This window comes from Salvelinus namaycush, chromosome 7, assembly GCF_016432855.1.
Source record: "Salvelinus namaycush isolate Seneca chromosome 7, SaNama_1.0, whole genome shotgun sequence".
Lineage (NCBI taxonomy): Eukaryota > Metazoa > Chordata > Actinopteri > Salmoniformes > Salmonidae > Salvelinus > Salvelinus namaycush.
In genome coordinates this window covers 36,636,170-36,660,621 of record NC_052313.1, presented here as the reverse complement: position 1 = coordinate 36,660,621, position 24,452 = coordinate 36,636,170, and the positions used below count along the sequence as shown (strand labels likewise).

At 43.2% G+C, this 24,452-nt stretch overlaps 1 protein-coding gene across 2 annotated transcripts in view; it reads right to left on the bottom strand.

Moving 5' to 3' along the window:
- Positions 1-9,249, bottom strand: part of LOC120051203 (WW domain-containing adapter protein with coiled-coil-like) — a 60,103-nt gene extending 50,854 nt beyond the window's left edge. Inside the window, exons 1-3 of one of the 2 annotated variants that reach the window (XM_038997939.1) lie at positions 9,037-9,249; positions 8,822-8,855; positions 7,777-7,969 (exon numbers count right to left, since the gene is read on the bottom strand). In XM_038997939.1, coding sequence (XP_038853867.1) covers positions 7,777-7,969; positions 8,822-8,855; positions 9,037-9,077 — 268 coding nt within the window. In that variant the 5' untranslated portion in view covers positions 9,078-9,249. The remainder of the gene's footprint in view (positions 1-7,776; positions 7,970-8,821; positions 8,856-9,036) is intronic. The other variant, XM_038997940.1, reaches the window with a different exon arrangement.
- Positions 9,250-24,452: the final 15,203 nt, after the last annotated feature.

Below are 24,452 nucleotides of genomic sequence, written 5' to 3'. Positions count from 1 at the left end.
CTCAGACGAACCATCAAACAAGCAAAGTGTCAATACAGGACTAAGATTGAATTATACTACACTGGCTCTAATACTCTTTGGATGTGACAGGGCTTGAAAACTATTACTGACTACAAAGGGAAACACAGATGCGAGCTGCACAGTGATGCAAGCCTACAAGACGAGCTAAATGCCTTTTATGCTCGCTTTGAGGCAAGCAACACCGAAGCATGCACGAGAGCACCATCAGTTCTGGACGACTATGTGATAATGCTCTCGGTAGCCAATGTGAGCAAGACCTTTAAACATGTCAACATCCACAAATCCGCAGGGCCTGACGGATTACCAAGACGTGTACTCAAAGCATGCGCGGACCAACTGGCAAGTGTCTTCACTGACATTTTCAACCTCTCCCTGACATCTGTAATACCTACATGTTTCAAGCAGACCACCATAGTCCCTGTGCCCAAGGAAGCGAAGGTAACCTGCCTAAATGATTACAACTTATCACTCATATCAGTTGCCATGAAGTGCTTTGAAAGGTTGGTCATGGCTCACATCAACAGCATCCCCCCAGATTCCCTGACCCACTCCAAATCGCATACCACCCCAACAGATCCACAGATGATGCAATCTCAATCGCACTCTACACTGCCCTTTCCCACCTGGACAAAAGGAACACCTATGTGAGAATGCTGTTCATTGACTACAGCTCAGCAATCAACACCATATGGCCCCTCAGGGGTGTGTACTTAGTTCCCTCCTGTACTCCCTGTTCCCCCACGACTGCGTGGCTAAACACGACTCCAACAACATTAAGTTTGCTGACGACAACAGTGGTAGGCCTGATCACCGACGTCGATGAGACAGCCTATAGGGAGGTCAGAGACCTGGCAGTGTGGTGCCAGGACTACAACCTCTCCCTCAATGTGAGCAAGACAAAGGAGCTGATCGTGGACTACAGGAAAAGGCGGGCCGAACATTCCCCCATTAACATCGACGGGGCTGTAGTGGAGAGGGTCGAGAGTTTCAAGTTCCTTGGTGTCCACATCACCAACGAACTATCATGGTCAGTCGTGAAGAGGGCACAAGACCTTTTCCTCCCTGGAGACTGAAAAGATTAGGCATGGGTGCCCAGATACTCAAAAGTTTCTATAGCTGCACCACCGAGAGCATCCTGACTGGTTGCATCCCCACCTGGTATGGCAACTGCTCGGCATCTGACCGTAAGGCACCACAGAGGGTTGTGCGTACGGCCCAGTACATCACTGGGGCCAAGCTTCCTGCCATCCAGGACCTATATACTAGGCAGTGTCAGAGGAAAGCCCCAAAAATTGCCAGAGACTCCAGTCACCGAAGCCATAGACTGTTTTCTCTGCTACCGCACAGCAAGCGGTACCGGAGAGCCAAGTCTAGGACCAAAAGGCTCCATAACAGCTTCACCCCCAAGCCATAAGACTGTTGAACTAGACTATTTACACTGACAAGGATTTCATTATGCTCCCCTGAAGATGGTGAAACTGCATTACAAGTCTGAAAACCTCATGGCTGACAAGAAAAACAGAACATTGAGGCTTAGTTTGTGGTCACTGTGCATGAAAGAGACTATGGGGCAATAAGTAGCTGTCAACATCTAGGTCTACCAACTTTGGCACGGTTCGAATACTCCTAACATGCATCTTTACTTCATTGAAGTGATCATTGAGCTGACATTACTAAATAGTTTTTAGCAAGCTTGCCATTGCATTGCTTTTAACAATTATGTCATGTCAGATGAGCAATTTCAAGTATTTCTACATTTTAAAAGCATACTAATAGGGCCCTAGCCCTACAAGTTAACTCCTCATCCCATGCTGTAGGCCTAGGTGCTGTGGCCAACTATTGTTTGTTATATGGCATGATGGAAAATGATAGAAGGGGTGGCAGGCTGCAACACACAGGGCCAATCAGGGGTTGGAACCGGTTCAGGGAACAGAACCAACAAACAGGACAATAACAAAAAATTTCAAGGAACAGAAACGGAACGAAAGTGATCCATACTGTCCCGGAACAGAACCGTTATTTTAAAAACATGGAAACTGGCTAATAACGTTATTTTACGTTCTAGGCATTTTTTTCTAGTTTCAAAAAATAAATAAAAAAAACAAACAAAGGGCCTATGCAAAGCACTCACTGTCACTCAAACTTATTCCAGCATCTGCCTGCAAGCTGAAAATCTTTGCCAATCCCATATCGCTCCATAGTTTACAAGAATATACTTTTGGTTGCAGCCCCTGGTAACAGTATGGGGTGAACGCTAGTTAGCTCCTACCAACAGTGAGATTGGGGAAAGAATGCATGTATAATTTAAGCGGCTCAAATCAGAAATTCACTGCCATTTCCTAGCACTTGTCAGAATTACTCACACCTTAAAAAAATTGTTCTCGCAACAGGCCTAGAGAGTTTCGAGGGGCCTAGGGAGTAAAGTGAGTATATCACAGGATGAGTTTGTATGTCATGGCAGAGGCATGTTTTACCTAGAAGAAATATACTGAACATAGTAAAATCAATGAAATTGTTTTATTTGAGTTACAGTTCATGAGGAAATCAGTCAATTGAAATAAATTCATTAGGCCTTTATCTATGGATTTCACATGACTGGGAATACAGATATGCATCTGTTGGTCGGGTACGTTTAAAGAAAATGGGCCTCAGGATCGCATCACGGTGTTTTTGTGCATTCAAACGTGCATCGATAAAATGCAATCATGTTTGTTGTCCATAGCTTATGCCTGCCCATACCATAACCCCACCATGGGACACCCTGTTCATAAAGCTGACATCAGTAAACCGCTTGCCCACACCACGCTTTAACCCTAGAAAGCGGTTGTGAGGCCGGTTGGACGTACTGCCAAATTCGTTTTATTCAATCCTCTGGCAACAACTCTGGAGGACATTCTTGCAGTCAGCATGCCAATTACACACTCAAAACTTGAGACATCTGAGGCATTACATTTACATTTTAGTCATTTAGCAGATGCTCTTATCCAGAGTGACTTAGTAGTAGTGAGTGCATACATTTCCATATTTTTGTTTGCACTGGTCACCCGTGGGAATCGAACCCACAAGCCTTGCATTGCAAGTGCCATGTTCTACCAACTGAGCCACACAGGACAGTATTGCGAGACAAAACTGCATATTTTAGAATGGCCTTTTATTGTCCTCAGCACAAGGTGCACCGTGTAATGGTCATGCTGTTTAATCAGCTTCTTGATATGCCAAATCTGGGTTATCTTGGCAAAGGAGAAATGCTCACTGACACGGAACCCAAACCGGCTGCGCGCATGCATAAATTTATTTTGTCCCCCCACACCAAACGCGATCACGACACACAGGTTAAAATATCAAAACAAACTCTGAACCAATTACATTAATTTGGGGACAGGTTGAAAACCATTAAACATGTATGGCAATATAGCTAGCTAGCTTGCACATGCTAGCTAATTTGTCCTGGGATATAAACATAGTTGTTATTTTACCTGAAATGCACAAGGTCCTCTACTCCGACAATTAATCCACACATAAAAAGGTCAACCGAATCGTTTCTAGTTCTCTCCTCCTTCCAGGCTTTTTCATTTTTCAACTTATATGGTGATTGGCATCTAAACTTTCATAGTATTACCACGACGACCGGCAAAACAGTTAATCTTTCAATCACCCACGTGGGTATAACCAATGAGGAGATGGCACGTGGGTACCTGCTTCTATAAGCCAATGAGGAGATGGGAGAGGCAGGACTTGCAGTGCGATCTGCATCAGAAATAGTAATGACTTCTATTTTAGCCCTTGGCAACGCAGATGCTCGTTGGCGCGCGCGAGCAGTGTGGGTGCAATAATTGAATAACATGGATTTCTAAATTTATTTTGCGACGCTCGCGCACGCGACGTGTCCGGTCAGCATGTAACAGGGATGTGCACAATTTGAGAAATAAGCGTTTTGTGCATATGGAACATTTCTGGGATCTTTTATTTCAGCTCATGAAACATGGGACCAACAATTTAAAATGTTGCATTTATAATTTTGTTCAGTGTATGATGAGCCAACCACAGTCATTCATTTAAATCATATGTAATTAGGCATGCTTCCTTCTGTGTAGTATTTACAGTGTATGGTACAGGCAAGAACTCAGTGTGCACTGACTTAGAGGGGGGCTTAATTCAGGGCCTGTATAAAGTATCTCAGAAGAGTGATACACAATAAGTTTTGCCTTTTAGATCGTAATGACGAAAATTACATGGACAGGAGAGACCCGATTCTAGGCCAGCACTCCTAATCGGACACGCTTGATGAATGTAGGCCCAGATGTCCCTTGCATATAGCGTATGTGCCACAGATGTTCAGCATGATATTGAAGTAAACAAATCTATACACTGGTCTTTCACTGTTCATACATGTCTGGCTAGGTTAGATTGGTTATGCCATTCTCATTGTGGGTCAAGACAAACAACGACCGATTTCCAGTCAGGGCAGGGAAAAAGAGCCATTTTGGATAGTGACCAAAGCCAAGAAATCAGGGCCTAAAAATGTATTTTTGGTCCACCAGCCAGTGGCAGGTAGATTTAAAAACCTACCAGACACTCATATCTTTTCCCCCAAACAAAAGATTTTTTTCCTTAAAACTGCACCAACAAAAACTAGATGAACATGCTTAGTAATTTTTCTAAAACAATAAATGTGCTACTAGTAAGAAGTAACGTGGTATATTGTTTAATTTGTGACCTGAATCTTAAATGAAACTTTTTAAGGCTAGGGGGCACTATTTTCACATCCGGATGAAAAGTGTGCCCAAAGTAAACTGCCTGCTACTCAGGCCTAGGATATGCATATTATTAGTAGATTTGGATAGAAGACACTCTGAAGTTTCTAAAACTGTTTGAATGATGTCTGTGAGTATAACAGAACTTATTTGGCAGACGAAACCCCGAGGACAAACCATCCAGGGGGGAAAAAATTGAGGTCACTCTCTTTTCAATGTGTTTTCTATGGAGATCTGGATTTCTAAGGCACTTGCTTGCAGTTCCTATCACTTCCACTGGATGTCAACAGTCTTTAGAAATTGGTTGATGTTTTTCCTTTGAGAAATTAAGAAGGCAGTTCAGAATGAGGGTCGAGTGAAGTGTACTGTTTGTTAGAGGCGCGTGACCTGAAAGCTCGCTCCACTTTGTTTTTATCCGCTATTGAACGCAGTTTATCCCGTTAAAAAAATACCTAAAGTTGTACTAGGAAAGTTGTATGAAATGTCTGGATCAAGTTTACAGGTAACTTATTAGATGCTTTGTAGTCATGTTGCGTGAGTTGGAACCAGTGTATTTTCAGAATCAAACCCGCCAAATAAATGGACATTTTGGGGATATAACGACAGAATTAATCGAACAAAAGGACAATTTGTGATGTTTAATGGACATATTGCAGTGCCAACAAAAGAAGATCTTCAAAGGTAAGGCATGAATTATATGTTATTTCTGACTTTTGTGTTGTGCCTGGCGGGTTGAATTATGATTTTCATGTGTATGTTTGATGGGGTGCTGTCCTCAGATAATAGCATGGTTTGCTTTCGCCGTAAAGCCTTTTTGAAATCGGACACTGTGGCTGGATTAACAAGTTCATCTTTAAACCGGTGTATAACACTTGTATGATTTATGACTTATTATGAATATCTGTTTTTGAATTTGGCGCGCTGCTATTTTACTGGGTGTTGTCAAATCAATCCCGTTAATGGGATTGGCGCGTGAAGGGATCACTAAGAAGTTAACCAAAAGATCACAGAAACAAACATTTCACCTGCCCCTTTAAGGGTGGGAGGTTACTGAGGAAATGTCATGTTTGTGCCGGAGTCGTCTTCTCTTCCCTAACAGTTGAAACTTTAACATTGAAAACCTAGCTTGTTAACAAAACAATGTAAATAGCCAAGAAACACAAGGGCAGTCTCACTTCAGTAGACAAGTAAATTAGACCAACTTTTGTACCTCTGCGCAGCGCTTCTAAAAATGTATCCTTCACTCAGCTCTTCACATGCACACAGACCCAAGCCAGGCAGTGTTGCAGCGCCAGGTGGATAGGCTATAGTAGTTCTTTGAGCAATTAATTTACCAGCTATGAAACAAGGCCGCAGAAATACTTTGAAAACCGCTACTGCAGCATTTATTTGTATTCACAAATTAGAGTGAAATGCAACCAACGTGGTAGGTGAAATAGACATCTTACCCGCCAATGACAAAATCTACCCGCATTTGTACAGGTGTTCATTTTAGGCCCTGCAAGAAATAGGCAAACACACTGCCAGTAAATAGGCTTAAATAATGCACAGCTAGACTTAACCAGGTACAGAGCAGACCAGAAGTACAGTATAATGGGAAATGAAGGTTGAGCACTATAATGCTATTATCTCATGACCAAGTCTATAGTGAATACTATTCTTAAAAGAATATTACAATGAAACATTAGCAGTTTGGTCAATGGTTAAAGAGGCTACATCCAAATAGAGGCTAATAGTTGACAAAACTAGTCATAATATTAATAGTGTGCATTTGCAAATTGTTGGTTATGGACATATTTAGAATTTGAATGAAAAACACAATGCTAACAGATATCACATAAAATCTGTAACAAGGCACAACTGGTAACCATATTCAAAACACAGTTTTAGGTAAGCATATGAGTGTCTCAGTGTACAATGAGCAGGCTGACTAGTGTAGACAGTGGAATGAAGTGCTAGTTCAAGAAGGAGATGCACTTTACAGAGCTGGCTTCCGCCAGCTAGCTACTTTTCATGAATCTGACATAATTGTCTAGTTTCACCACAGCACTCAGAATATTGTCTAGTCTTACCTATCCTAGAGAGTGCCATCCGACTACTGTTTGACAATGCAGAAGGTAGAGTAACTTAAGTGTTCAATTCAAGATCAAAATACCAGGGATAATGATCCTCATTCAGAGCCCAAACTCAGAAAACAGGAGAAGCGAGAGGATAAGAATATGATTCTGGGTTTAGACAGACACTTCTGATTTGTTAGATGATCAGTCTTATGGTTTACACCTCTGCCATGATTTATTACATGTGTTGTCCTGGCTAATATGCTGGACTTGATTTCGTCACTGTCTTATAGGTATACTAAGCAGCACATATGAGACACTGTGCAGTCTTTCACTTCCAATAAGTGTGTCATTAAACCATCTATGTGCTATTTCTATGCCTCCTGTTCAGAAGTTTCATTTTTGTCTTTTACTTTCGGTTTTGTACACAAGCTTCAAACAGCTGAATATACAAAAATGTTTGTTTTGGAAAATATAATTCACAGCGGTTTAGATGGTTCAATTATGCTCTACACAATGACTGCTTGTTTTGTCACAAACTGAAATTAGGCAAACTAATGGAATTTTAGCAACCAGGATATGGTGGAGCCATTTCTGCATAGTGCATCTTTAAAGATAGATTTAAGGCATGTGACCAAACACTACTAGACAGAGCTGTTGCCGTGTGCTTCAGATCTATAATGGCAACATAATTTGAGAGAAAGTACTGTTTACATTCAAATTTTAGTCATTTAGCAGACAGACACTCAGAGCGACTTACATGTATGCTTGATCTTAGCAACGCAATATTTCTGACTCGGCCTACACCATACAGCTTAACAAATGAATGCAGAATACATGTCAGTAGTAAAATTAGCATAGAGAGAAACTAAGTAAGACACTGGTGGTTAGCTACTTGAACAGTTTTTTTTAAAGTTTTTTTAGATCTTATATGCATTTCTCACCTCCATCCCTCTCTCTGGCCCGCTGCACGTGGACTGCCTTTGCCCTGCCATGCCCCGTGCTGTCAATGTGTTTGTTGTCAGGACTGTCAGATCGCCGAAGCATCTTACATGGCGGAGTGGCATCTGCGGAGTCTCGCATCTTGTCATGGCGGTGATCACCACCGGGGTGACTCTTCGATGAGTACTTGAGAGTCTGAAAACACAAATCAAACATCAATAGATTCTGGAACGGCGATCGATTCGAAATGCTCGAGTTGAATCTAGACGTCTGACTGAGTGTCTGTGATATCATTACAAGTTGCATAGCACAAAAGCTTGTTAGCCCCAAAATTATGCAGCCAAATAATACGCATGCCATGAAAATGTGTTTACAATGTCTTGCAAATTCTAAAAAGTCGTGACTTAATCTTGTAGTTAGCTAGATCAGCTGTGGCTACGTCACAAGCTATTGGCTCCATGGATGGGCATTGACAATTGATTACCTAAACCCTGCGCATGTAAGACTCAAACTAAACGTGGGGTGTAACGCCACATTTTGAAATCAATAGATGTGGTAGACAGCTTATTCAAGTGTTTTTCTGTCTTATCATATAACGTTAGCTAACATTAGTTAGCGTTAATGCCGACCATATATAGATAGCTACTAACGTTAATTCTTAAAATTGCAAAGAAAACCTAATTTATTATACTATTTGGATGTTACCAACATGAAGGTTATTTAGTTAACTACATTTATTTTTCTGAAGTTTGCTCCTTAATCTTATATCGCGCAAACTGACATTACGAATAGGCCGGAATTATAGTTAACTATGGGTTCCAATAAAACTCGCTAGCAAATGTGTTCACAAAGCAAAATTCGACGTTTAAATTATTTATACAATCTACCAGACATAATGGTAATGTTAACCAACATACGGCATTGTTTTTTGTTCAAACCCAAAGGAAATTCGCTACTTTGCGATTTTCCGCACCGAGGCCTGTAGTACTCAACAAGCCTGCACTAGAGTATCCATTTTAATCTTATTTGTTGCTAGCTAACAAGTACCTGGTAGGGCTGTGAATCCCTTCGGTCGTTGCACCTAAAAAAAATAAGAAACAGGTTGTAAAGATGATCTCAAACATCAATGAAAAAACAGTTCAATAATCTGCAACAGCTGAATAGCTTCCATAAGTTTCTACTTATTTTTATTGCAATAAAAATGGCGGATTGTCAAAACTGAGAAGAAAAAACTGAATAGAAGTAACGTTAGAGCTGTTTACCCATCGCTGAGTCTCGGTTGTTTCCTTGCATACATTACCATCAATGCCGTGTTAGTGTGTGTGGATTGGATGTGAAAGATGGACTAAGTTATGTTTTCTTTTTGTTTCAGCAACCGGTTATATTATTTTAATAGTTCTGAGTATTTCAGTTGCTAATCGGAAGAACGCTCTCGGTCCATCTCCCACTCGCGCGCACACCAACTAGCTATGCCCCTATCTACCGAAAGGTGAAGCTCAGCCTGCAGGTCCCCCCTCCCACTACTACATCCGGGACACTGCGGCGCTAAACTCGGCTGCCATCATCCGGTTGTCGATTTTTTTTGAGACGCTGCAAAGTTGTTCAGAAAAACAACAACACGGATTACTTTAGAACAGCACACTTCAGTGGCATTTTCATGCAGCCAAATAGGTTTATTACCTACCAGCATGTCTGTCACATTTTTTCACAAATACACTCTCAGAGTACTTGGTAGGTAATCTAGTACCGTAGTTCGAGTATGAACTCAAAACAATCTCCCTGGTTCTATTATGGATCTCTTGTGCTACCTGCTGGGTATTTGTGGAAGTGCATTAACACATATTTTGATTATATTGTATGTCGTGTACTGTACTTCTTTGTCAAATCTAATTTCCATTTCAATAAGAAACCCAGGTCTGATACAGATTTAGCTCATATGTGAATCCATACGCCCCAAGTCCTCACTTGGCTAGCTGACACAGGAGGGAGGAGGCATCACGAGAGAGCTGCACAGTGTCACACTCTTCAGGCAACCTGTCTGATGCTGCCTGCAAAGTAAACCTTCTGCGAAATAAACATATCCTAGTCTGAACAGATTGGTGGAGATATGGTCATTTACATATTGTGAGCATGGTCAGAATGAAAAAGAAAGCCGACTGGCCATGGACAAAAGAAGCTATGTCCATCAGCACTTTGGTGCACAATGGATTTCCACTATTGGTCAGGAAGTCCCATTATGGAGCTCTCTTTGTGAATTTCAGAAACAAGCTGATTGTAGACTCTTGCAATACTTTATTGCCTTTTAAGACAACCGTTATACATTTCACAGGAGTTAAAACAAATTCAACATGATGTTGTGTAACAGTATAACTTTAGTACGTCCCCTCGCCCCGACCTCGGGCGCGAACCAGGGACCCTCTGCACACATCAACAACGGTCACCCACGAAGCATCGTTACCCATCGCTCCACAAAAGCCGCGGCCCTTGCAGAGCAAGGGGCAACACTACTAATAGGTTTCAGAGCAAGTGACGTAACTGATTGAAACGCTACTAGCGCGTACCCGCTAACTAGCTAGCCATTTCACATCCCTTACACTCACCCCCCTTTCAACCTCCTCCTTTTCCACAGCAACCAGTGATCCGGGTCAACAGCATCAATTGTAACAGTATAACTTTAAACCGTCCCCTCGCCCCGACACGGGCGCGAACCAGGGACCTTCTGCACACATCAACAACGGTCGCCCACGAAGCATCGTTACCCATCGCGCCACAAAGGCCGCGGCCCTTGCAGAGCAAGGGGCAACACTACTAATAGGTTTCAGAGCAAGTGACGTAACTGATTGAAACGCTACTAGCGCGTACCCGCTAACTAGCTAGCCATTTCACATCCGTTACAGTTGCATTATTAGCTACACTTTAATAATTGAAAAGCCTAAAAGGAGAGGCAACTATAATTGCTTTGTACATCCTACAAATAAATAGGCTACTTAGTTTGGTGACATGTGTGTGTAAATTATGACAAATTGAGTGATAAAAGCTAAATTAATGACGATTTACAAGTGTTTATTGAGAAACTAAAGAATGTTTGTGTCATGAATAAATAAACATTGTATTGTGTAGTTGTTAATGGTAGGAACCAATGTTGTCGTCAGCCAATCAATCAAACTATTTATATGGCACATTTCTTACAACAAATGCATTTCAAGATGCTTAACAAATAAAATCATTAAAGGTGAGGTCTTTCCCAGGGGGTAGATCAGAAACTATCAAATCACCTTTCGAACACCTGTACAGATGAAGGTGAAGGTTCACCTTCCAACAGGACAATGACCCTAAGCACACAGCTAAGACAACGCAGGAGTGGCTTCAAGACAAGTCAAACTTAATGATGTTGTTGGAGTCGTGCCTGGCTATGCAGTCATGAGTGAACAGGGAGTACAGTAGGGGACTGAGCACGCACCCCTGAGGGGCCCCTGTGTTGAGGATCAGCGTAGCGGATGTGTTTTTACATACTCTTACCACCCGGGGTTGGCCCGTCAGGAAGTCTAGGATCCAGTTGCAGGAGGTGTTTGGTCCCAGGGTCCTTAGCTTAGTGATGAGCTTTGAGGGCACTATGTTGCTGAACGCTGACCTGTAGTCAATGAATAGCATTCTCACATAGGTGTTCCTTTTGTCCAGATGGGAAAGGGCCGTGTGGAGTGCAATAGAGATTGCATCATCTGTGGATCTGTTAGTGCGGCATGCAAATTGGAGTGGGTCTAGGATTTCTGGGATAATGGTATTGATGTGAGCCATGACCAGCCTTTCGAAGTACTTCATGGCTACAGACGTGAGTGCTACGGGTCGGCAGTCATTTAGGCAGGTTACCTGAGTGTTCTTGGGCACAGGGACTATGGTGGTCTGCTTGAAACATGTTGGTATTACAGACTCGGACAGGGAGAGTTTGAAAATGTCAGTAAAGGCACTTGCCAGTTGGTCAGCGCATGCTTGCAGTACACGTCCTGGTAATCTGTCTGGCCCTGCGGCCCTGTGAATGTTAACCTTTTAAAGGTCTTACTCACATCGGCTGTGGAGAGCGTGGTATTTGCCTCAAAGCGAGCATAGAGGTAGTTAACTCGTCTGGTAGGCTCGCGTCACTGGGCAGCCCTCGGCTGTGCTTCCCTTTGTCATCTGTAATGGTTTGCAAGCCCTGCCACATCCGACGAGCACCAGAGCCGGTGTAGTACCATTCGATCTTAGTCCTGCATTGACACTTTGCTTGTTTGATGGTTCGTCGGAGGGCATAGCGGGATTTCTTATAAGCTTCCGGGTTAGAGTCCCACTCTGTGAAAGCGGCAGCTCTAGCCTTTAGCTCAGTGCGGATGTTGCCTGTAATCCATGGCTTCTGAATGGGGTATGTACGTACGGTCACTGTGGGGACGACGTCATCGATGCACTTATTGATGAAGCCAATGACTGATGTGGTGTACTCTTCAATGCCATCGGAGGAATCCCAGAACATTTTCTAGTCTGTGCTAGCAAAACAGTCCTGTAGCTTAGCATCTGCTTCATCTGACCACTTTTTTATTGATCGAGTCACTGGTGCTTCCTGCTTTAATTTTTGCTTGTAAGCAGGAATCAGGAGGATAGAATTATGGTCAGATTTGCCAAATGGAGGGCAAGGGAGAGCTTTGTATGCATCTCTGTGTGTGGAGTAATGGTGGTCCAGAGTTTTTTTCCCCTCTGGTTGCACATTTAACATGCTGATAGAAATTTGGTAAGATGCATTTAAGTTTCCCTACATTAAAGTCCCCGGCCACTAGGAGCGCTGCTTCTGGGTGAGCGTTTTCCTGTTTGCTTATGGTGGAATACAGCTCATTGAGTGCAGTCTTAGTGCCAGCATCAGTCTGTGGTGGTATGTAGACAGCTACGAAAAATACAGATGAAAAATTTCTAGGTAGATAGTGTGGTCTACAGCTTATCATGAGATACTCTACCTCAGGTGAGCTAAACCTCGACACTTCCTTAGGTATCGTGCACCAGCTGTTGTTTACAAAAATACATTGTCCCCCGGCCCTTGTCTTACCAGACGCCGATGTTCTATCCTGTCGATACAGCGTATAACCAGCCAGCTGTGTGTTGATAATGTCGTCGTTCAGTCACGACTCCGTGAAACAAAAAATATTACAGTTTGGAATGTCTTATTGGTTGTATAATCTTCCGCGTAGGTCATCGATTTTATTTTCCAAAGATTGCACATTTGCTAGCAGAATGGAAGGCAGTGAGGGTTTATTCCATCGCCTATGAATTCTCAGAAGGCAGCCCGCGCTCCGGCCCCTTTTTCTCCGCCTTCTCTTCATGCAAATGACAGGGATCTGGGCCTGTTCCCGGGAAAGCAGTATGTCATTCACGTCGATCTCGTCGGACTCGTTATTGAAAGGAAAAAAAAGATTTTGCCAGTTCGTGCTGAGTAATCGCAGTTCTGATGTCCAGAAGTTATTTCCGGTCATAAGAGACGGTAACAGCACAAAATCAGTAAAAAAATAAGTTACAAACAACCCAAAGAAAAACAAAAAAACACAATTAGTTAGGCACATGTAAAATGTCAACCTTCTTCTCCGGATGTCCCCTTTCCAACAAGTCAGTTAGTCAAATTTCTGCCCTGTTAGAGCCGCCCCGGTCAACTGTAAATGCTGTTATTGTGAAGTGGAAATGTTTAGGAGCAACAAAGGCTCAGCCGTGAAGTGGTAGGCTACACAAGCGCATAGCACGTAAAAATCATCTATCCTCAGTTGCAACACTTACTACCGAGTTCCAAACTGCCTCTGGAAGGAACGTCAGCACAAGAATTGTTAATTGGGAGCTTCATGAAATGGATTTCCATGGGCGAGCAGCTGCACACAAGCCTAAGATCACCATGCGCAATGCAAAGCGTCAGCTGGAGGGGTGTAAAGTTTGTCGCCACTGGACGCGTTCTCTGGAATGATGAATCAGGCTTCACCATTTGGCAGTCCGACAGATGAATCTGGGTTTGGCGGATGCCAGGAGAACGTTACCTGCTCCAATGCATAGTGCAAACTGTAAAATCTGGTGGAGGAGGAATAATGGTCTGTGGCTGTTTTTCATGGTTCGGGCTAGGCCCCTATGTTCCAGTGATGGGAAATCTTAATGCTACAGCATACAATTACATTCTAGTTGATTCTGTGCATCCAACTTTGTGGCAACAGTTTGGGAAAAGCCCTTTCATGTTTCAGCATGATAATGCCCCCATGCACAAAGCGAGATCCATACAGAAATGGTTTGTTGAGATCGGTGTGGAAGAACTTGACTGGCCTGCACAGAGCCCTGACCTCAAACCCATCGAACACCTTTGAGATGAATTGGAACGCCGACTGCGACCCAGGCCTAATCGCCCAACATCAGTGCCCAACCTCACTAATACTCTTGTGGCTGAATGGAAGCAAGTCTCCGCAGCAATGTTCCGAGATTTAGTGGAAAGCCTTCCCAGAAGAGTGGAGGCTCTTCTGGGAAGACCAACGGGGGACCAGCAAACGGGGGACCAACTCTATATTAATGCCCATGATTTTGGAATGAGATGTTTGATGAGCAGGTGTCCAAATACTTTCGGTCATGTAGTGTAAGAATTTTTATTCTTTTACAAAAAATGTATTAACCCCTTATTTTTTAGTAATTAACCCCTTGTTTTTGGCACTGAACAGTCTCCATATGCAGTATACTTCAATAATTTTTTTCAACTGGTATTTGTTTGTCATTTTCTCATTTAAATAACAAAAAAAAGGAAAAAATATATATTTATTTTTTACCTAGACATGAACCTACATATCCCAGCTTGGATGGAAAGTTTATTATTTCCAAATAATACAGTCAGTCCACCATCAAAACTCTAGCTTATTATGGATTGTTTCATCACTATCTATAGCCACACGGAACAAAAATAAATATGCAACATGTCAAGCGTTGGTGCCATGTTTCATGAGCTGAAATGAAAGATTCCAGAAATTTTCCAAATGCACAAAAATCTTATTTATCTGAAATTATGTGCACAAATTTGTTCACATCCCTCTTAGTGAGCATTTCTCTTCTGCCAATATAATCCATTCACCTGACAGGTGTGGCATATCAAGAAGCTGATTAAACATCATGATCATTACACAATGCCACAGATGTCTCAAGTTCTGAGGGTGTATGTAATTGGTACTCTGACTGCAGGAATGATCTGTTACCAGATCTGTTACCAGATAATTTAATGTTAATTTCTCTACCATAAGCTGCCTCCAACTTCGTTTTAGAGAATTTGGCAGTACGTCCAACTGGTATCACAACTGCAGACCATGTATATGGCCTTGTGAGTGGAGGCTGGTATAGTAGCAAACGGAGGTCACAACTTGTAGACTTGTTTACGTGCTGCTGTGCGGTTCGTTGCTAACCTTACTTTGCTACCTGCCGACTTTCCGTTTTTTTATTTTTAAGTACCGTTTATATTTTTAGTTTTTCCCTCGCTCAACTTTTTTCATTAAACTTTTTCAACCCGGACACTTTATCTGTACGTGGTTCGCCAGTACCTCCTCCAGCCGAAGCTAAGTAGTAACATTAACATGATGCCTTCTAATTGCAGTCGCTGTACTCATAATATACAGGAGAACGATCGCCTTATGGCAGGGATAGCTGTGCTGCAAACCCAGCTTCAGACGCAATCGTTAGGCAAGGGTAATTTTAGTGTAGGAAAGGATGAAACAGCGTCTGTGCCACCAGTAAGTACAGATAGTAGTTTAAATCCCCTCGCACAGTCCCCGCAGCCGAACAATTTTCTCCTGGCTTCTGGAAGGAAATGCTGTAGGAATGCTCAACCATTGTCGCTCATTCAGCCAACAGAAATGTTCAACCGGTTCTCCCCATTTAGCAACCGGTCGGAGTCAGAGGCCGAGCCTTCTCTGGTCTCTACTCCTCCCGTTACGGGGTCTGAGACGCCGAAGCCTCCCACCATTAGCTCTGACAAATTGAAAACCCTAGTCATTGGCGACTCCATTACCCGCAGTATTAGACTTAAAACGAATCATCCAGCGAACATACACTGTTATCCACGTCTGCACCAACGATGTTAGGATGAAACAGTCAGAGGTCACCAAGCGCAACATAGCTTCAGCGTGTAAATCAGCTAGAAAGATGTGTCGGCATTGAGTAATTGTCTCTGGCCCCCTCCCAGTTATGGGGAGTGATGAGCTCTACAGCAGAGTCTCACAACTCAATCACCCCTCCCAAAAGATAGAATTTGTAGATAATTGACCCTCTTTCTGTGTCTCACCCACAAACAGGACCAAGCCTGGCCTGTTGAGGAGTGACGGACTCCTTCCTAGCTGGAGGAGTGCTCTCATCTTATCTACGAACATGGACAGGGCTCTAACTCCCCTAGCTCCACAATGAGATAGGGTGCAGGCCAGGCAGCAGGTTGTTAGCCAGCCTGCCAGCTTAGTGGAGCCTGCCACTAGCACAGTCAGTGTAGTCAGCTCAGCTATTCCCATTGAGACCGTGTCTGTGCCTCGACCTAGGTTGGGCAAAACTAAACATGGTGGTGTTCGCCTTAGCAATCTCACTGGAATAAAGACCTCCATTCCTGCCATTATTGAAAGACATCTCAAAATAGGGCTACTTAATGTTAGATCCCTCACTCAGTTACAGTCAATGAACTAATCACTGATCATAATCTTGATGTGATTGGCCTGATTGAAACATGGCTTAAGCCTGATGAATTTACTGTGTTAAATGAGGCCTCACCTCCTGGTTACACTAGTCACCATATCCCCCGCGCATCCCGCAAAGGCGGAGGTGTTGCTAACATTTACGTTAGCAAATTTCAATTTACAAAAAAAACAACGACGTTTGTCTTTTGAGCTTCTAGTCATGAAATCTATGCAGCCTACTCAATCATTTTTTATAGCTACTGTTTACAGGCCTCCTGGGCCATATACAGCATTCCTCACTGAGTTCCCTGAATTCCTATCGGACATTGTAGTTATGGCAGATAATATTCAAATTTTTGGTGACTTTAATATTCACATGGAAAAGTCCACAGACCCACTCCAAAAGGCTTTCGGAGCCATCATCGACTCAGTGGGTTTTGTCCAACATGTCTCCGGACCTACTCACTGCCACAGTCATACTCTGGACCTAGTTTTGTCCCGTGGAATAAATGTTGTGGATCTTAATGTTTTTCCTCATAATCCTGGACTATCGGACCACCATTTTATTACGTTTGCAATCGCAACAAATAATCTGCTCAGACCACAACCAAGGATCATCAAAAGCCGTGCTATAAATTCTCGGACAACCCAAAGATTCCTAGATGCCCTTCCAGACTCCCTCCACCTACCCAAGGACGTCAGAGTACAAAAATCAGTTAACCACCTAACTGAGGAACTCAATTTAACCTTGCGCAATACCCTAGATGCAGTCGCACCCCTAAAAACAAAAAACATTTGTCATAAGAAACTAGCTCCCTGGCATACAGAAAATACCCAAGCTCTGAAGCAAGCTTCCAGAAAATTGGAACGGAAATGGCACTACACCAAACTGGAACTCTTCCGACTAGCTTGGAAAGACAGTACCGTGCAGTATCGAAGAGCCCACACTGCTGCTCGATCATCCTATTTTTCCAACTTAATTGAGGAAAAAAAGAACAATCCCAAATGTATTTTTGATACTGTCGCAAAGCTAACTAAAAAGCAGCATTCCCCAATAGAGGATGGCTTTCACTTCAGCAGTGATAAATTCATTAACTTCTTTGAGGAAAAGATCATTAGAAAGCAAATTACGGACTCCTCTTTAAATCTGCGTATTCCTCCAAAGCTCAGTTGTCCTGAGTCTGCACAACTCTGCCAGCACCTAGCATCAAGGGAGACAATCAAGTTTTTTAATACTATATCTCTTGACACATTGCTGAAAATAATCATAGCCTCTAAACCTTCAAGCTGAATACTGGACCCTATTCCAACTAAACTACTGAAAGAGCTGCTTCCTGTGCTTCTCCCGACCCCTCCTGTCTCAGCCTCCAGTATTTATGCTCTAATAGTTTGTGTCGGGGGCTGAGGTCAGTCTGTTATATCTGGAGTATTTCTCCTGTCTTATCCGGTGTCCTGTGTGAATTTAAGAATGCTCTATCTAATTCTCTCTCTCTTTCTTTCTTTCTCTCTCGGAGGACCTGGCTCAGGACCATGCCTCAGGACTACCTGGCCTGATGACTCCTTGCTGTCCCCAGTCCACCTGGTTATGCTTCTGCTGCTCCAGTTTCAACTGTTCTACCTGCGGCTATGGAACCCTGACCTGTTCACCGGACGTGCTACCTGTCCCAGGCCTGCTGTTTTCAACTCTAGAGACAGCAGGAGCGGTAGAAATACTCTGAATGATCGGCTATGAAAAGCCACCTGACATTTAATCCTGAGGTGCTGACCTGTTGCACCCTGTACATTCACTGTGATTATTATTAATTGACCCTGCTGGTCATCTATGAACATTTGAACATCTTGGCCATGTTCTGTTATAATCTCCACCTGGCACAGCCAGAAGAGGACTGCCCCTCATAGCCTGGTTCCTCTCTAGGTTTCTACTTAGGTTCTGGCCTTTCTAGGGAGTTTTTCCTAGCCACAGTGCTTCTACACCAGCATTGCTTCCTGTTTGGGGTTGAAGGCTGGGTTTCTGTACAGCACTTTGTGACATCAGCTGATGTAAGAAGGGCTTTATAAATACATTTGATTGATTGATTGTGTGGGTGAGCGGTTTGCTGATGTCAATGTTGTGAACAGAGTGCCCCACGGTGGCAGTCGGGTTTTGGTATGGGCAGGTATAAGCTACGGAGAAAGAAGACAATTTCATTTTATCAATGGCAATTTGAATGCACAAAAATAGCGTGACAAGATATTATGGCCCATTGTTTTTTAAAGGTATCTGTTACCAACAGATGCATAACTGTATTCCCAGGTCATGTGAAATCCATAGATTAGGGCCTAAGGAATTTATTTCAATTGACTGATTTACTCATATGAACTGTAACTCAGAAAAATCGATGAAATTGTTGCATGTTATGTTTATAGCTGTTATTAAGTTGCTATTTATAAAACATCCATACAAATTACACATCAAATATCCTAACAATGATGAAAAAAGTCGTCGACTTGAGGATAAATCTAGCCACTATTTATTGTTGAATTCAGCAGGTTTTGTCTGTCTAATAGCCTACACAAATGGGCTGCAATCAAGGTAAATTAAATTAAATCCAACTTGAGACACCCCTGGTCTTATGAAGTCCAGAGATATTGTGCGTTAGCCTATATGTCCATTGCATTGCACCCAATTTAAACGAAGTCTTGAATGATGTATGCCAAGATCAGGGGTGGAAAAAGTACCCAATTGTCATTTACTCAAGTAGTATTTTACTGGGTGACTTTAACTTTTAAGTCCAAAGTAAATATAATTGCTAAAATATACTTAGGTATCAGAGTAAAAGTATAAATGATTTCAAATTCCTTATATTAAGCAAACCAGAAGGCACGATTTTCTTGTTGTTTTTACAGATAGACAGGGGCACACTCCAACACTTAGACATAATTTACAAAGACGCATTTGTGTTTAGTGAGTCCACAAGATCGGAGGCAGTAGGGATGACCAGGGATGTTCTCTTGATAAGTGCATGAATTGGACCATTTTCCTGTCCTGCTAAGCATTCAAAATGTAACAAGTACTTTTGGGTGTGAAGGAAAATGTACAGAGTAAAAAGTACATTATTTTTCTTTAGGAATGTTGCGGAGTAAAAGTAAAAGTTGTCAAAAATATAAATAGTAAAGTAAAGTACAGATACTCAAAATAACTAGCCTACTTAAAGTACTTTACACCACTGGTCAAGATATACCAGAGATAAGGGTCTGTTGATATTGCAAACACACAACTCAAAAACCGGTTCACCAGTATGAAGAAAATAGCAAAGAACTATATTCCTCTGAAGATGATCTGTTCGCATTTATTGGCTGTCTGTCCAGTATCCAAACGGTCTGTTCCAGAGATTCCTATATATACAGCTCATCTCTTTCAATAAAGTGTTCAGGCCGCAATTTCAGAGGATGGGAGAAGCTCTATTAAAGATGTAGCAGAACTGCTGTATTTGAATCACCACTCCCTTCTGCCCAGTTTACGTGATGTTGCTAGGGCAATAAAGCTGTTTTTAACCATCCATGTAACTGTCATTTCTAGCCTAGAACGAAATGCTTCTCGGTCTGATATGCGCTCTTGAACACTTGAGTAAGCTCCACTTTGCACTGGCGCCGTCTTAGCCTTTTGACCATGGCATTTGTTAGCCAATATACCCTTATTTTAAATTAGTTCCATTATTTATTTTTCACGGCCAGAGACACTTTGATCAGTCACATTCTTGAAACCCAAGAAACAAATGCTAAGCTTTCTAGTACATATGGAAATTAAATGGTTAATGAATTACTTTTTAGAGGGTTACTGAAAAAAAGATTTATTAAATGTAAAAACATTGACATACAGTAGATGACAGGCCCATGGCACCCCAGAGATCGTGGACCCCTAACTGGCGGGGGCTGTGGGGGTGTCCGGTACGCCAGTGCAAATGAGTCCATGCATCAGGCTATTGTTAAAAAAAAGAGGAGTCGAACATGCTGACCACACTGCTCACACGCGTGCGTCCGCATGTGCCATCGCACGCATGTTGATTTTGTCCACCCACACCAGACACGATCAGAACACACAGGTTTAAATATCAAAACGAACTCTGAACCAAGTATATTCATTTGGGGACAGGTCGAAAGCATTAACATTCATGGAAATTTAGCTAGGGTTTGTTATTTACCTGAAATGCACAAAGTCCTCTACTCCAAAAATGTATACACAGATAAAAGGGTAAACCTAATTTTTTTCTAGTAATCTCTCCTCCTTCAGGGTTCTTCTTCTTCTTTGGACTTTATATGGCAGTTGGCAACCAACTTCAAGGTGCATTACCACCTCCACCTGGACTGGAGTGTGGACCTCAGTTCATTAGCAGAGGCGGGGAAAGGAAGTCGCTCCGTGAGTGATGAGTGGTATTTCTGACTGCTCATCTCAGCTCACATACTCTGCATATGACTGACAATCCCAAAATCTCCATGGTGCTTGAAAAGAACACCTGGGGGCGCCATAGATCAATGGTTCACACTATGCCTACATGTGAAAATAACACTTGTAGCCTATCAGTTGGGGCTTTTCTGCACTGAGCCTGAGCCACACCCTATGTTGGCATGTCATAAACTCCTCAAGAGCATTTTATTACAGCCAGGAATTTAAAGATACAACATGTACATCCAATGCATCAGAAATGCATAACTGGACCGAGGACACAGAGGACTGGGTGATATCGCTCACCGACACGAGTAAGGTCTTTAATCAGGTCAACTCTAGCAGGATGGTTTTCCGGGGCGCATTCTCAGAGCATGCGCAGAACAACTGGCAGGCATATTCACAATCATTTTCATCTTCTCCTTGTCCCAGTCTGTAATCCCCACGTCTTAATAAGATAGCCAACATCATTCCTGTTCCCAAGAACTCTAAGGCTTCATTCCACAATGACTACCGCCCTGTAGCACTTACATCTGTAATCATGAAGTGCTTTGAAAGGCTGGTTATGGCACACATAAACTCCATCATCCCAGACCCACTCCAATTTGCATACCAGCCCAACAGATCCACAGATGACGCAATCTCAATTGCACTCCACACTGCCCTCACCCACCTACATAAGAGAAAAACCTATGTGAGAATGCTGTATATTGACTCAGCATTCAGCACCATTGTCCCCTCCAAGCTCGTCACCAAGGTCAGGACCCTGTGACTGAACACCTCCCTCTGCAACTGGATCCTGGACTTTCTGACGGGCCGAACACAGGAGGTGAGGGTAGGCAACATCCCCTCCGCGACGCTGACCCTCAACACGGGGGCGACACAGGGGTGTGTGCTTAGTCCCATCCTGTATTCCCTGTTCACCCACAACTGCATGTCCATGCACGACTCCAACACCATACTCCAAATCCAAGATGACGTAGCAGTTCAGACGTCTTTGTCTCCCTCTTGTCGTGTCCCGTGTATATACCTTTTTTCCCCTTCGTATATATTTTGTATATATTTTTATATTTTAACCTCAGTTTCAACATACTCTTCTGCAACTCGCCTCACCCAATGTGGTATGAATCTGCTATTTTCTATACTTTAGAACCGAAACCCCCAACAGAAGTTAGCCAGCTAACTAGCTACTAGCTAATAGTCAGTTAGCCATGGCTAGCGGTCATCAGCTAACCTTAGCCTGGTCAAGCTCTGCCAGTCTGCACAGCGTGTTTCAACCCAGAGCATACCGGACTGCTCTTTCTCCACATCTCCGGTTTCCTACCGCAAGCTCTGAACCTTTTCACCTGAATCATCGCAGCCAGCTAGCTGCTATCCGAGTGGCTACCCCCTGGCTAACGTCTCTGTCCCAAAGCAAGCACCAGTGAGCCTGGAACTAGTCTCGTGCTAGGCCCACCCCCGGCAAGCTGAAGAGGTCCATCAGCCACTCCTTGGGCTACAATACATATTTTGCCAATTGGCCTGGACCCTTTTACTGCCTACACGGAGCCCTGCCAATCCAACACGACTGGACTGCCGACATAACCGTCCGAGGGGGCTACAACAGACTTCTTCCGTCACGAAGTCCCCCCTAAGGCCCTTCTGATAGTTTGCTTTCCCCGGCCCGCTATCTGTCTGAATCGCTGTGTCTCCAGCTCGCCTAGCCTCCAACTGGTCCCTGTGGTCACTCGGCTACGCATGCCTCTCCCTAATGTCAATATGTCTTGTCCATTGCAGTTTGGGTTAGTGATTATTGTCTTATTTCACTGTAGAAACTCCAGCCCTGCTCAATATGCCTTAGCTAGCCCTTTTGTTTCACCTCCCACACATGCGGTGACCTCACCTGGTCTAAATGATGTCTCTAGAGACAAAACCTCTCTCATCAATGCCTAGGTTTACCTCCACTGTATTCACATCCTACCATACCTTTGTCTGTACATTATGCCTTGAATCTATTCTTCCGCGCCCAGAAACCTGCTCCTTTTACTCTCTGTTCCGAACGCACTAGATGACCAGTTCTTATAGCCTTAAGCCGTACCCTTATCCTCCTCTGTTCCTCTGGTGATGTAGAGGTTAATCCAGGCCCTGCAGCACCTAGCTCCACAACACCATTCTGTATACTTCTGGCCCTTCTTTGGACACTGTGTTAACTAACCTCCAGACGAGCTTCAATGCCATACAACTTTCCTTCCGTGGCCTCCAACTGCTCTTAAATGCAAGTAAAACTAAATGCATGCTCTTCAACCGATCGCTGCCCGCACCTGCCGCCCGTCCGGTTGATGCTAACACAGTGTCCAAAGAGTTAACACAGTGTCCATTTAGTTAACACAGTGTCCAAAGAGGGGCCAGAAGTATACAGAAAGGTGTCGTCTGCTTAGAGGTGGATCAGAGAATCACCAGCAGTAAGAGCAACATCATTGATGTATACAGAGAAGAGAGTTGGCCCGAGGATTGAACCCTCTGGCACCCCCATAGAGACTGCCAGAGGTCCGGACAACAGGCCCTCCGATTTGACACACTGAACTCTATCAGAGAAGTAGTTGGTAAACCAGGCGAGGCAATCATTCGAGAAACCAAGGCTGTCAAGTCTGCCAATAAGAATGTGGTGATTGACAGAGTCGAAAGCCTTGGCCAGGTCGATGAATACGGCTGCGCAGTAATGTCTCTTATCGATGTCGTTTAGGACTTTGAGCGTGGCTGAGGTGCACCCATGACCAGCTCTGAAACTAGATTGCATAGCGGAGAAGGTACGGTGGAATTCGAAATGGTCGGTAATCTGTTTGTTAACTTGGCTTTCGAAGACCTTAGAAAGATAGGGTAGGATAGATATAGGTCTGTAGATCATTTTAGAAAGAGAGGGTCCAGATTGTCTAGCCCGGCTGATTTGTAGGGGTCCAGATTTTGCAGCTCTTTCAGAACATCAGCTATCTGGATTTGGGTGAAGGAGAAATGGGGGGGCTTTGGCGGGTTGCTGTGGAGGGTGCCGGGCAGTTGACCGGGGTAGGGGTAGCCAGGTGGAAATGCTGGAATGTGGTATACATAGATGATAGTTCTGATGGTATGGGTGGGGATGATGAGAGTCAAGGACCTGGATGATCTGTGGTGAAAGGTAAAAGGAAAAATAAAAATAATGGTCCTGCTATAAGCGCTAGTGATAGCATCGGCGCTTCTAGTATTGAGAGCGTGAAGAGGTCGAAGGTAGTGCATTAAGGTTAGGGTTAAGTTTTAGCATTAACTCCGTAATCTTAAGGTTAGGCATTAACACTGAATGGTTAAGATAAGGGTTAAGGTTTGAGATAGGCTTATAGATTTTTTTTTCTCAACCTAAACTATCTATCGCTGGCTTTGAACTAGAGGTCGACCGATTATGATTTTTCAATGCCGATACCGCTACCGATTATTGGAGGACAAAAAAAGCCGATATCGATTAATCGGCCGATTTATTTAAAAAAAAATGTTTTTTTAAATATATATATATCATACACACACACACATTTTTGTAATAATGACATTTGCAACAATACTGAATGAACAATGA